At 38.4% G+C, this 14245-nt stretch overlaps 1 protein-coding gene and 1 pseudogene across 2 annotated transcripts in view; one reads left to right on the top strand and one right to left on the bottom strand.

Moving 5' to 3' along the window:
• Positions 1–447: 447 nt before the first annotated feature.
• Positions 448–14245, bottom strand: part of Rbm28 (RNA binding motif protein 28) — a 31959-nt gene continuing 18161 nt past the window's right edge. For both annotated transcript variants that reach the window (XM_005319418.5, XM_021722401.3), the window contains exons 11-19: positions 13296–13369; positions 12375–12510; positions 10863–10927; positions 8943–9101; positions 6948–7097; positions 6545–6619; positions 4113–4369; positions 3402–3501; positions 448–1117 (exon numbers count right to left, since the gene is read on the bottom strand). In XM_005319418.5, coding sequence (XP_005319475.2) covers positions 983–1117; positions 3402–3501; positions 4113–4369; positions 6545–6619; positions 6948–7097; positions 8943–9101; positions 10863–10927; positions 12375–12510; positions 13296–13369 — 1151 coding nt within the window. In that variant the 3' untranslated portion in view covers positions 448–982. The remainder of the gene's footprint in view (positions 1118–3401; positions 3502–4112; positions 4370–6544; positions 6620–6947; positions 7098–8942; positions 9102–10862; positions 10928–12374; positions 12511–13295; positions 13370–14245) is intronic.
• Positions 2580–2895, top strand: LOC101969644 (large ribosomal subunit protein eL37-like; annotated as a pseudogene).

Raw genomic sequence — 14245 nt, 5'->3', positions numbered from 1 at the left:
GTGAGGCACTGGGTTTGATTCCCAGCACCATATAAAAATAAGTAAATAAAATAAAGGTCCATCAACAACTAGAAAAAAAAATTTAAGAATGAAGGAAGAATTTAGAGCAGCAAAGGATCAGAGAGAATAGTTAGTTAAACCCTTATTCTACAGGTGAAGAAACTAAGACCCCCAAAGAATCCACAGGATGATGGTACTTAGCCTTAGAGGGACCTGGGCTTCATGTTCACTGTTTTTTCTACCACAGCTACTAGCTCTGAGTCCCCAGCAAGAGCTTCATGACAGAAGTGCAGGTCATCACTGGCCAGGCGAGTGTCTCTAGCCACAGCAAACTGATCTCTAATCAGCTATCAGCCATTACCCTTTCATAATAGTAGACACTTAGCAGGTGCTGCTCTGTGTCTGGCCCATTGCCCTCAACTGCTTTCCAATTCAAGTGTCTCCACCTTGCATCGATTACATCAACAATTTTATTTTTTCTGCTTTTACTTAGTCAACTCCTGCAGCATACAGTTCTATAGAGCTGAACTAGTTAGGAATGTCAAAAATGTTAATAAATAATAAAGGATTTAATATTAGAAATGAGACATAGTCTATTATTCAAAGAATCACACAATATTTCATTTAGAGAATGTTAACAAATTTACATTTTAAAAACTCAGTGCTCCAGAATGCTTTTTTACAATTGATTCTATTTGAGAAATAGAATAAAAATGGACAATAATAGACACAACTTCACATAATAATCTGGCTAATATTGCAAGAACCATTATGATGTTTTTCAGATATTTCTTTGTGGCTAACTAGCCACATACTGGAGGATGAACCAAAGTTCAGATGTGCACAGTCCAGCGAGCCTCCTAACAGAGTGGGTGCTCTCAGGGATCTTCTTTCCCTCAGTGAAAGACATGGGCATGGGCCTAGGGTTAAGAGCTTTACCAGAAAGTACATGCCTGACTTCTTACCCAGTCTGCTAGCAGTATCAACTGTCAAACCATTTGCTCCTCTTTGCAAGAGGTGCTCCTGTAGAAGGTCCCAATAATTTCCGCTTATACTGTTCGACCAACTGGTTGAAGTGGACTTCTGTCTTATTTTCCTTAGCTTTTTTCCTAGGTACCTACAAAGTAAAGGAAAGAAGACATAAGATAATCAGTTTCAAACACTAAATATTACCTTACCTTTAAGTCAACGAAGAGAGAAAATAAGCTATAGAGATCACACCCCTCCAAGAAGAGATAGACCTTCAGAGAGAGACCCTTAAAGAGAAAAGCTCAAAAGCAATCATTCATTGGTCCATCCATCAGAGCAACAGCACATGGGAGCAGAGCTTGCTGAAAGTCTTGGAGCCTCTCCCATTCTAGCTCCCATTCACTCACTTTAACCTCAACACAGTCCAGAGTATGGACATTCTTGCTTGCTCCAGTCCTCACCAAGAATACCACTTGGGCTGGAGTTGTGGCTCAGTGGTAAAGTGCTTGCCTCGTATGTGTGAGGCACTGGGTTTGATTCTCAACACCACATATAAATAAATAAGTAAAATAAAGATCATCAACAACTAAAAAAAAAAATATATATATATATTTTTTTTAAAAAAGAATATACCACTTAAGGGATTTCAGAAATAGATCTCTAATATCATGTGATATAGCCAGAAATTTCCCAGAAACAGATTTCTTAGGTAGGATGGGAAATTAATGCTTCCTTTAACCTTAAAAGAAATGGAATAGGGAAGGTAGAAAAAAAAATTGACCTCAAATGTTCAAGAACACAGGATGAGTATTTTCTACTAAAAGGAACTAAGGCTCCTTAGAAAAATGGCCAATGCCAGGACTAGGAAAAAGCATATAAGACAGATAAGGTCATGTCAGATGGACTCAGAAGCCAATCTGAAGGGGCTTCTTTTGGCCTATGACAGGACGAGCATGATAATAGCACTGGACTGAAACACATCAAATATATGGAAATCAAGAATTCCAAAATACTAAAAAATTCTTATTGGTTGCCATAGGAAGTTGGTAGGGCAACAGCTTATTACTCTGCAAACCAATACCAGAGAAAATTAAAAAGTGAGCATTTACCCTGCCTTTCTCATACAAACGGTATTTGGTGGTAACCCCCCAATTTTTTTGCCTACAATTTGCAATGCAAAAGGGTTGAATGAACTATAAAATCACTTTTCTGCAACCCATAATGAAATAATGGGTCTAAATAGCACTCAGCAATGATTGCTAAAACCATAGATAAAAGGTTGGTGGGAGGGCTGGGAATGTGGCTCAAGTGGTAGTGTACTCGCCTAGCATGCGTGAGGCACTGGGTTCGATTCTCAACACCACATAAATGTAAAATAAAGATATTGTGTCCACCTAAAAAAACTAAAAAAATATTTAAAAAAAAGGTTGGTGGGAAACTTTCTAAATCGAGGTAGATAATTTTTACATCTACTGACCAATATCCACATCACTAAAAAGGGGCAACCAAGTATGATGTCTGTGATGCAAGGAAGCATACAGCACCACCCATGAAATACACTTGTCAAGAAAACTGAACTTGAGCTCTTTGGTTTCCGAAGCAGAAGGGAGATGACAAAGGGAATGTCATCATTTGGCAAGGGCAATAATACACACATTGTGCCACCACTGGAGCTCTAAGGCCTACCACCTTTAGAAGTCAACCTGTTGCAAATGTGGCTACCCTGCCAAGAGCAAGAGAAAGTATAACTGGCGTGCCAAGACCAAAAGATAAAACAGCACCAGGACTGGTCTAATGAGGCACCTAAGAATTTTATACCACAGATTCAGGCATGGATTCTGTGAAGGAACAACTCCTAAACCCAAGAGGTCAGCTGTTGTAGCATCCAGTTCATTTTGAGAGTTTCAACAATTAACCATCCAATAAATGTTCTGGTTTTTAAAAAAGAAAAAAAGAAAACTGAATTTAAGCTGCTATTCCTATCAATTAAAAGGCAATATGTGGTGTCATAGGGACAAGTTCAGTGATATCACAAAGTGGCTAAACTCAAAATCAATTATATTTTAGGGCAAATGACCTAGATTCTCCAAAAAATTAACAGCATGGAAAAAAAGGGGCATGGAAAGAAAGAGGGCTACTATAGAATAAAAGAAGACTGAAGAAATACAAAACCCAAAGGTAATATATGAAGTTTGATGGATCCTGACCAAGGCTATCCAAGCATTAAAAAATATTTTTGAGACAATTAGGGAAATTTTGATATGGGCTATGCATTAAATGATATTAAGAAGTTTTTATTAATTTCAGTAGATGTGACAGTGCTGTAGTCCTATGCAATTGCAATCCAGAATACATTTGCTCAACTAACCCAGGTATGAGAGTGCTGCCAGCCTGGGAGACTCACCATAAAGTGTGTACCCTGAAGAACTCACCTGCTTGGAAGATAACTGCTTTTTCTCTTGCTTCCACTGGTTTTTCTGAGTCTTTGGCTTCTTGGGAGGGAGGGACTTCACTTTACCTTTGTCCCGCAACCTGAAATAAGACGTCCAATTAAATACCACCCTGAGTCCTTCCTTTAATTGGTATTCCTGGGCTCTCTTGAGTCCCAGAGATAAATTCCTTTTTTTATTCAAACCCTTTCTAAGCCCAGGATAAGTTGAGTTCACTCTAAAATGGGATTCTGGAACAGATGATCCTAAGGATCAACATTTGTGTACTTATCAGGTTTTGTTGTTGTTTAAATCATGGGAATGAAAAAAGACCTTCATTACTTACTAAATATTTTATAAAAATCTACATTTACACATAGCACTAATCTGGCACCCCAAACAGAAGTTACAGGTGAGCTTCAAGTATATGGCTTCAGCTGACAGAACTAGCCATCTAGACAGGAGGAAGCTCTTCAAAAGAGAAAAATGGCATAAAAGCCTGCCCTGGAAGACTCCTCTGAGGCTCCCTCTGCCATTTGATCCAAGAGTAACTTCTCTGCTGGTGTAGAAAAACTTGTGTGCTAATCCCATGTGGAACCAGCATAGCACTAAAAATTCCCTTCATCCAAACAAATGCCACAGAAGGGAAAAGAGCTGCACAAAAACAAATGTGCCCAGAGTTGCCCTGTTCCATGCCACCCTCCTGCATCTCACCTAATTTTGGGGCCTCGGTGTGAGGGAAGCACCAGGACCTTTCTTCTCTTCTTTCCATCAGGCAGCTCCACCTGCTCCACTTCAGCCTTGGTCTGGAACCCTGTCCATGAGGTAGAGCCTGACTTTCCCTTCTGAACTGGAGGTTTCTTGCTTTGTTCCTGTGTGTGAGTCTGGGCTGCCTTCTGTTGCTTGTCTTTTCCAGGCTCTTGTGGCTCCTTTTGGGGCTTACTGGTTGCAGGCTTCAAACTCATTTTTTGCTGCATGAAACAAGAAACTGCCATCTGGTTTCTGGATAAGGTTTGTTTGCTGGAAATACTCAGCAGAAGTGGAGCTTTATGTGAGTTTGGTGAAAGAAGGGAAATTCTTTCCCCACACGGTTGGAGACTATAGAAAAATAAATACAAGCAGTTCACAAGCCCTACTATAGTAACAGATAGTTACTGGGTGGGGGACACAAAACCACCATTACCCTTCCCATAACACAGAAACAGGCATAGAGTAATTTGCCCAAGACTCAAAAGCCAGTGATGAGTACAAAATGGATAACACACATGAAAGAGGAATTCCAAGAGAAGAAAGCAAGCAACAAAAGAAATATTTAAAGTAGTAAAGGCTAAGGATTTTTAAAAAGTAATAACAGACATAAACCCACAGATATAGGAGCTAAGAACAAAACAAATACCCCAAAACCCATACCTAGGCATATCATAGTCAAATTGTAAAAAACTGAAGACAAGACCTTGAAAGAAACAAAAAGAAAAAATCTTATCTCTAGAGGAATAAGGGTAGATTACACTAAACACTGAATTTCTCTCCAGAAATCATGTAAACAAGAAAAGATTAAAGTGAGGTATTCAAAATTCTGAGGGAAAATAATCACCAACCTAGAATTATGTATCCAACAAAATAATCTTTAGAAGTGAAGGAGAAATAAAGACTTTCTGAGGAAATTTGTTACTGGGAGATCTACCTTGTAAGAAATGCTAAACAAATTTCTTCAGAGAGAAGGAAAATGACACAAATCAGAAACTCAGATCTAGATAAAGGAAGAGCATTAGAGAAGACATAAAGGAAGTGAAGAAGAAAAAAGATACTATGGCTTCAAAGGAAGACATAATGAATGTTACAGATTTATTTGTAATTAAGTCAAAGAAAAAGAAGATTCAAGAAAAATAATGTAACAATAGGAGTTTGCTATTATGCCCTTTCACCTTAAAATATCCAGATAGGTACAGTTACAATCAACACTGATTATATGCCAGTCTGTTTCTAAATAGTGAAGCTATAGATATAACAAAATAAATGGAGATTAGAGACGCATACACAAATAAAGCAAAGTAAAAAACAAAATCATTTAAGAAAGTTAAAGTAATGAGGACTTATCTGAGAGGTGGAAGAACATAACTCATTTGATCTGAATATGGAATAAAAAGGTATGTGTTTTGAGTTAAGGTTGAAAGGGGCATTTTTACACAAAAAGAGTAGAATGTACATAAGGGCAAAGAACAATGTGAAAAAACAAAGCCAGCAGCTTAAGAGTCACTAATCAAGCAATGGCTAAAGGCATTAAATAATTCTATCATGTGTAATAACAAAATTAACCTGAACAATAGCCAGATCCCAAGTTCTCCAACCCAGAGTCACTGTCTTAACCACTAAAATTGCTCATCTCTTAGTCATGCTCTTGGTAGAACCACAAAGACTATGAATATTCACTATGTATACAAGTTAAGGTATGATACTTTTAAGAGCTATAAGAGGAAGATGGGCAGGAGAATGACAATGCAATAAGGTAGGCAATGACAAGTGTCATCTCATTTAATCCTCACAGCCAAGTGAGGCAGATATTATCAACCCATTTTACAAAATGAGATTCTGAGTGATAATAACTTACCAAGGAATATATAGCAAGAAAGAAGCAAAAGTTCAAACTTCCCAAAATCTCTATCTTCCATTTACCATACTAGATTAAAAACAGTTCTAAAGAGACTGGGGTATAGCTCAGTTAGTAGAGTACGTGCCTCATATGCACAAGGCCCTGGGTTCAATCCCTAGCACAACACACACATAAAAAAAGTTCTAAAACCAGCAGGCATCATGTTTCTGGAGCTATCTAAGAAAAAAGAATTCTAGATGGGATACTGAAACCTACATTTACGTAAAACCATAACAACATCCATTACATTTGACATGTCCCACACAAACCTATACACAAACTATTGACTGCTTCCTCCATCCTCCCTTTATCTATGGAGCTATCACAAGACAGCCAGCAGAGGAGAAAATGACTTAAAGAGCCTTAAGGAATTGAAAGACAAGGGTGAATAACCTTAATTGGGCTGAGAATTGCTCTAAGGAAGCAGAAGCACAAACTGAAGAAATTTTAAGTTTAAATAACTGTCCTTATAAAAAATATTAGGTTTTCTTTTTACCAGACTGCGCTGGATCCTTAGTTCCTTTATTTTAAGTTTCCTTCGATCTTCCAAAGAGAACTCCACTATTGGTCTCTGTGACAGAAAGAGATAAGAACAACATTCATTAAACTTTTTTGGGGGGGTGGGGTGGGTGGAGTGGGGTGCTGGGGATTGAACCCAGTGCAAATTTAGACTTGATCTGTGAGTAAGTACCTACCCCCACAAACCAGAGATTACTACTCACTTGCTCTACTTAAAGGTAAGGAGCCAGTCTGTAAGCAGTCTATCCAGTTTAGAGCTCCTTACAATCATTTTACTACCTGGAATAACCACTCATATCTCCTCCTCCACCCCATCCACTAGCTATTCTTTTCCACAGGTGGCTCCAAGGAAGCAAGTCTGTCTGAAGGATGAGGCTTACCTTTTGAGTCCCAAAGATTTCTGGATTGTTGTTGATGTGGCGGAGGGCTCTCAGAGCATGCTCGTGCTCCTGGAACTCTGCAAAGGCATAGCCCAGGGACTGGCCCTTTGTTTTTCCATGAACTCCTTTAAGGTCTCGCATCACTCTACACTATGAGTAGAATGAGAAAAAGAAACAGCAATTACTTAATGATAAGCCTTGCCTGACATAAACTTCTTTAACAAAATCAATAAGAAATGAGCTTATGATCTGGGAATATGGATCAGTACAATGCTTGTTTAGCATGAAGGCAGAGTTTCCCCAGCAAAACACACAAAAAAGAAGAAAATCAGTTTATAAAAAGAGAATCTTCATTTATGCTACCATCATAAAAAACATACTAAAATAATATTTCTAAGTATCCATCTAATTAGAATATACCCACTGAGAGCAGATTATTTTCCTGTTTACTAAGAATTTATAGACATCAACACAGACCCACAAATAAGCACATAAATACAATAAAACTTGCCAAGGCAAGTTTATAGCAGTTAACTATTCACAATATATACAAGCTGAGAGGCATATAACACTCTACACTGAATAACAATTTATCACTGTGAATGGAAAACTGTCCATAGATCTCATCACTAAAGCAAGGCCCAGGAAGGGACTTATTGAAAGAAGGAGGGAAGGCTAGTGGCTTTGGGTGAGAAAGACATTTCTGGTATGAGAGCGAGCCTTCCAACTTCTAGACTCAGAAATACAGAAAGAAGTTTCAGTTCTCTGCTCAAAATCAGATCCTCTCTGGCATGATTTTTCCCTAAATTCTTAAGCAAGATGTGGTAAGTACTGGACCACTGAAGTATGGTAGGATATAATGAGAAAACTGACCATTTATATTCAATTACTCCTGAAAGCTGTCATTCTCTTATAACGGAGAAGTCTAAGTATTGGGAACACATGGAGTCTATATTTGATTTTTGTTCAGTAACCACTGTGTGTCTAGATATTACTGTGTGCACCAGTGGGGAATCAAGAGAAGTATACAATGAGTTCCTGTCCTCAAGATGCTTAATGTCTTACTGAGTCACTATACTTATATAAACCAAAGAATAAAGAGAAAAATCCAATATAATGCACACATTATAGAATACAGAGATTTTGCTACGTTCTCACAGGTTTTAAATATATAGACACTAAGTATTGTGGAAGTTGATGTGAGGTTACTGGCATGGACCCTAAGCCAGTAACACTTCTAACAGTTTTACTAGGAATGTTGGTGAGATATATGCTGATATATTCACACTTTCTCACATCATTTCCCAATATCAACATATATTTTAAAGAGGATTTCAGTGCTTAAAACAGTTTATGGTGATAAAACAGAGCAAAGCAGACCCCAAATATTGGCCATGGTACTTTTAAAATAAATACTAATGAAAAATTATTATGTGCTATACCAAGGATTGGGGATAATGCTCTCGAAGAGTTCAGTCTGGTTTTTCAGGCCAGTGTTAACAGTAAGTCCTATGAAAGAGACACAGAGGAGAGGATTCAGCACTCATGTGGAGTTGAACCAAGACCTAGTATGAACTATTGAAGACATGCATGGCCGCTCTGCTCAACATGGGGTACTAGGGGCTCTTTCCATTGAATAAGACCCTAACTAGAAATAAAACGCTCTTCTAAAGAGCAAAGCACAAAAATTATTTTCTCTGCAAGAAAATTCACATTACAGCACCCAGTATAATGCTGAGTACATAGCAGGCATTTAATAAATGCTTGCTAAATTAATCACGAGGATAGAGACTTCCTCACATTCTGCTGTAATTTGGTCAGATGGAAGACAGTTCTCATAAGACAGACAAAACAAAAATGACTGCTGAATCCAGTGTTACATGCTGACACTGTGTTAAAAAGAAAATCTGTTAATATGTCAGAATCCTAGCCAGAAATACAGTTAATAAACCCAGGATGAGAATGGAAGTTCTGAATGCATGGGGAAACTCTCACCTCCTTGATGCGCACCCTCTCCTCCCCTCTAGTGGCATTCAGCAGCAGTTTCCTGAGCCATTTGTCATCCACAGCCTTTGGGAGATTGTGCAGGCAAAGCCTGGTCCGGGAAACAAAGATATTCTGGTCCTTGAGTTTCTGATGTTTCAGTAGTTCAAACTAAAAAAATTACAAATTGTTAATAGTAGAACCCATCCTTTAAAAAGGCAGACATAAATTCTATAGATGGAAAGAACCATGATCCTCATCCCAAAATCACATATAGAAAAAGAAAGAAAACTAACAACCTTAAAGCCTTTTAATAACCAATACAAGAAAAGAAAAGTTTAAGGAGGTTAGACAGTGGGTAGGTAGTGGAAAGATCATGGGCTCTGGAATCAGATCTGAACTAGAAAGCTGTCCAACTGCAGAAAAAACATGAAATTTTCAAGACTCAATTTTTCATTCACAAAATGGAACTGCAGATAAAATATAGTCTGTCTCTCAGCACTAATATGAGACCAAAATTAGATTACTTACACACACACATACAAATCCCTGTTTCAAAATATTGCCCAGAGCAAAAAGAATGAATATTGTGGCTAATGTCTATGCCCAGTGCCCATCTACCCACTAACTCAAACTAATTATCTGGAGCTTCCTTCCAAAAAGAAATAGGACTTATTTAAAGCATAGAACAGTATCTTGACTCAACTCTGCCACCCTGAGGCAAAGACACATCCATGACCACAAAATCAAATTCTGCTCTAGCGGCAATTCCCTCAACTACACTGCCAGAAACAGCGGTTCCCTGGGTGACCTGCCTATGAAACAAAATGAAGGATGACATTCTTCTGCTAATTTGTTTTTTTAAACTAGGTTAATAGGATAAAAAGCTCTCGGTTAATTTTTTCTCTTTTATCAAGTCTTCTCAGTCCTGCTGCTCCTTGTTTGGTAAAGGTATATACAAATTGCAAAATAAACAAATACTCTGAAAATGAATACTAAAGTGACATCTGAAAAGGCTATCATGTCTAAGTTCAACAGACTATTTTTCTCCCAGGAAAAGCTGTGCCTAATGTGAATTTATAATTACTACACATAATCCAGTGAACTTTTCACTGGATTTAGAGCTAATTTTCAAAATTAGCTCTAAAATTCAATATGTCATTATTGCATTTTAGTCAGAAAATGGCACACCATGTTCCCTCAAATACCAAGATTTCTTGATGTTCACTACAAAAGAAACTGAACACTAGTATAAAACCTGTGCACACTGAAAAAAAGAAAGAATGTTTCTGGTTGTCATTATATCCTTACCTCTGTTCATTATTTCCCAAACTTTAAGGTTTCACAGTTAATGCTGTTAATGCTTATGCTTTTTTGGGGGGGAGGGGGGTGCAGTTTATAGGAGATTGAACCTAGAGGCTCTGAACCACATCCCCAGCCCTTTTTTGAGATGGAATATTGCTAAATTGCTAGGGCTGACCTTGAACTTGTGATCCTCCTGCCTTAGCCTCTGGAGCTGCTGGAATGACAGGCATGTGCTATAACATCAGCTATCAGTTAACAGTGGAAACTCCTATAATATAGAATTTTACTACAACAATTTTATAAACTGGAGTTATCACCCCTTCCCCACTGACATCTTAGCTGCTCCTTCCAAACCCACATCTCCTCCCTATCCTAATACTCTAACCTATATAGCTCTTCCTTTCTGAAGCTACTCTACATTTACAATTATACATAGTCCTAGCCTTTACATGTACTACTGCATGATCCAGCAGTGTGCTTCTTAGCAGATGCTTACTGATGAAAAACTAGGAAAACAAAAATAAGATTCAGTTATTATAATGGCACATAATACTGCATCTAATAATTGTTTCTGACCGACTTTGAACCATGGAGCCTTAAAAGTAGGCTGGTGCCTAATCTGCTTACCCGTTCTCGTTTGGCCATATCAGCAGCACTCACACCCTCGGCTGCCTTCGTCCCAGCACGGATCACTGCAGAAAGAGGAAAAAAGGCCAAGATATCACCAAGGGAATTTTCACTGAGCAACAGGAGGAATGTGATTTGAATGATGCAAACTCTGTACAGGGCCCAGAGGACTGTGCTGGCCAGAACATGTTATCATTTGGTTAGGTCCAAAAATAGGCTACAGGGCTAAGTTCTAGGCTTAGAGCTACTCTTAAGGACTAAAACTCTCAATATTTTGTGACTTTGTTCTCTTCCTTTTCTCCCTTCAAAGAAGTTTCATATATAGGCAAATACTAACTGAAAAACCTGGAGAAAGTTCTGAAAATAAGTACAATGTAAGGATTATGAACGTACCACCTATAACCAGCCCCTTAAACTTAGCTGCCTCTCATGTACCAGGCGCCATCACTAAGCACTGAGATAAGTCAGACTAGAGAACACACTCATTGTTATAGAAGTCTAGGATCAAAGGCTAAGAGCCCAACATTACTAGTTGAGACTATGCGGGAAGCAGGCTGATAAATACCATGTGACCTATAAAAAAGAACTTTTTTTTTACTTATGCTAAATTCTGGTTACCTTCCTGACATTAAGGAAAGGTACTAGATGCCCACTTTAAATCCATGAATAATCCAAAAGAGCAATTAGTCATAATTTTCAACGACTTCAGAACACCTCTTGTTAAAAATGATGATAAGGGGGGCTGGGGATGTGGCTCAAGCGGTAGCGCACTAGCCTGGCATGTGCAGGGCGCTGGGTTCGATCCTCAGCACCACATAAAAAAACAAAAAGATGTTGTGTCCACTGAAAACTAAAAAATAAATATTTAAAAAAAAATTCTCTCTCTCAAAAAAAATGATGACAAGGGGTTAGGGATATAGCTCACTGGCACAGTGCTTGCCTAGCATGTGTAAGACTCAATTCCTAGGTTCAATTCCTAGCATCTAAAAAAATAAAAGAAATGATGTCAAGAATCAAAGATAGTTTTTAAGTTTTTCCTCCCTCTTTGCCTTGCCAATCTTCCATTAAGAAAGTCTAAAGGCCAGGTGCAGTGGTGCACATGTGTAATACCAGTGGTCTGGAGGCTGAGGCAGGAGGATCATGAGTTCAAAGCCTGCCTCAGCAAAAGCGAGATACCAAGAAATTCAGTGAGACCCTGTCTCTAAATAAAATACAAAATAGGAGTGGGGATGTGGCTCAATGGTTGAGCATCCCTGAGTTCAATCCCCAGTACAAACAAACAAACAAACAACCATCTAAAGGCAATCAGGCAGAAAAAAGAATGGGATCAGTTAATTTAAAAATTGGGTGAAGTTTTTCTAACAGAAAGCCACAACTAGTAAGGTGGAATGACAAAACAATTAAGAAGAAATTTTTTTTTTTTTTAATGTGCACCAAAATACAATTGTTGGATTATGTCATGGCATGGAGCCAGCTCAGAAGCCTAGTTCACATCTCCTTTCCACTACTCACAGCCTTCTCGGGCCAAGTAGAGGTTCCGAGTTCCAGTTGGCTTCTTCACCTTCTTTGTCTGAAGCTTTGCAGCCTCATCACGGGTCACAGCCAAGTCAACCTTGAGCTGCCGGCCATCCAGCTTAAGGCCACCACCCTGTAACAAATTGTAACCCTCTTCAAATACACAACAAGCAGAAACTGAGCACCTGACAAGGAACACCAAGGAAAGGGAATCAGAAAACCCCAATTATATTGTGGAAGTCAAGTCCCAGGATATTTCATCCAAGCTGTCCACAAGTGGATCCCTGACCCTCATAATATTTAGTATAGCTAAGCAAAAGGTCATGTGTGTACTGAGGGCAGTCAACAGTAATGGATTTACTTTAGGGGAGATGATTAATTCCAAAGTAGGCCAAAATAGAGTAAAATGAACTACAATCAGGTTAATTTTTAGTATTCTAAAGAAAGTTAGTAAAATGGTAGTAACTAGAAAATATAAGGGATAATGGCAATACAGGATAACTTTATCTCAAAACAATATATACTTGGTTACATAACACACAGAAAAATTCTCAATCATCCACACACTTTCTCAAATATGTATTCCATTTCACAGATTGTCTTAATACCTTCATGACACATCATGTCATCAGCCTAGGATAGAGGCCACATAGACAGCAATTGATAAACATTAGAGAAATTGTTATACCTGTTTCCTTGCCCAAGAAATAGGGATAATATTCCTATTTACCTCATGGGGCTGACACAATGATTAAATAAGGTAATGCATGTAAAGTTCAGTGCCTAACACGCACCAAGTGCTAGTTTATCAGCAGCAGCATCATTAACAAAAATAATGAAACTTTGTGTAAACACCAGATCTTGCCCCTAGGAGTCACTCTCTCCTACATTATGGGGTAAAAGAAAAGCTTTCCTTACCTCAGTCTCTAGAGAAGCAGCTGCAAGGCATTTCTGAGCTGCTTCTTGAGTCATGAACTGGGCAAATGCACAACCTGCACAAAGACACAAAATTAAATGAAATCACAAACTCCCATAGCCCACCAGTAAACCAAAGACAATAATGCAAATGGCCACAGCTTGGCACAAAAAGAAGAAGAAGTAGCATCCATTTATTAAGTACCAAGAGGCAGTGAAGGTCAAAATCGAATGACAGCACATCTACTCCTCTCAATAAAATTTTATTACTCCCTTCATCTTCTTTAACGTATCTTAGAACTTTAGTCTCAACACTTTTCTCCTTAATAATATCCACATAAAATGATAGAGAAATTTCAGGTAAATATTTAACTCGGCTGTACTTACTGAGAGCCTATCAGAGGACTAAAAGATGAAGCAAGAACCACTTAGCCCCGAAATTAATTACATCTCACTGTCTCAGTCACTTGAGAGGCATCAGATCTACCTCCTGGGGTAAAAAAGGCCTCCATCACATGAATATTCCAAGAAACCAGAATCCAGAAGCTCAATTCTTGGTTTATGCTCGAGAATCACCATAAAGTACTTTCATTGGATTGACAAAGGGCCATTAGCCCAAATTTCTACTATTGACACAAAGCAGCTTTTTAAAGCAAAGAAAAAAAAAAAAAAGAAGAGATATAGTCGTTATATTTTGTTAGCACTTTTTAAACTTTAATATTCTCCATATATGAAAACACTCCCATATTTCCTAGAACTTCTGCCTGTGACAGGAATAAATGGTAGCAAACTAACTGAAAGGACACAAATGGCAAGCCAACCCAAGGGTCACCATTCAGTGAGGCTGTCTCTGCCTGCTCCAGACAAGGCTGATTGCTCCTACTTCTGTGTCCCCACTAGCTCCTGTCCTCCACTCATCTCTCTCTTACAGCATTGGTCAGGTAGTGTCTTCC

Source organism: Ictidomys tridecemlineatus, chromosome 2 (assembly GCF_052094955.1).
Source record: "Ictidomys tridecemlineatus isolate mIctTri1 chromosome 2, mIctTri1.hap1, whole genome shotgun sequence".
In the NCBI taxonomy this organism is placed as follows: Eukaryota; Metazoa; Chordata; class Mammalia; order Rodentia; family Sciuridae; genus Ictidomys; species Ictidomys tridecemlineatus.
The sequence above is the reverse complement of the archived record's forward strand: the minus strand, read 5'-3'. Positions and strand labels throughout refer to the sequence as shown.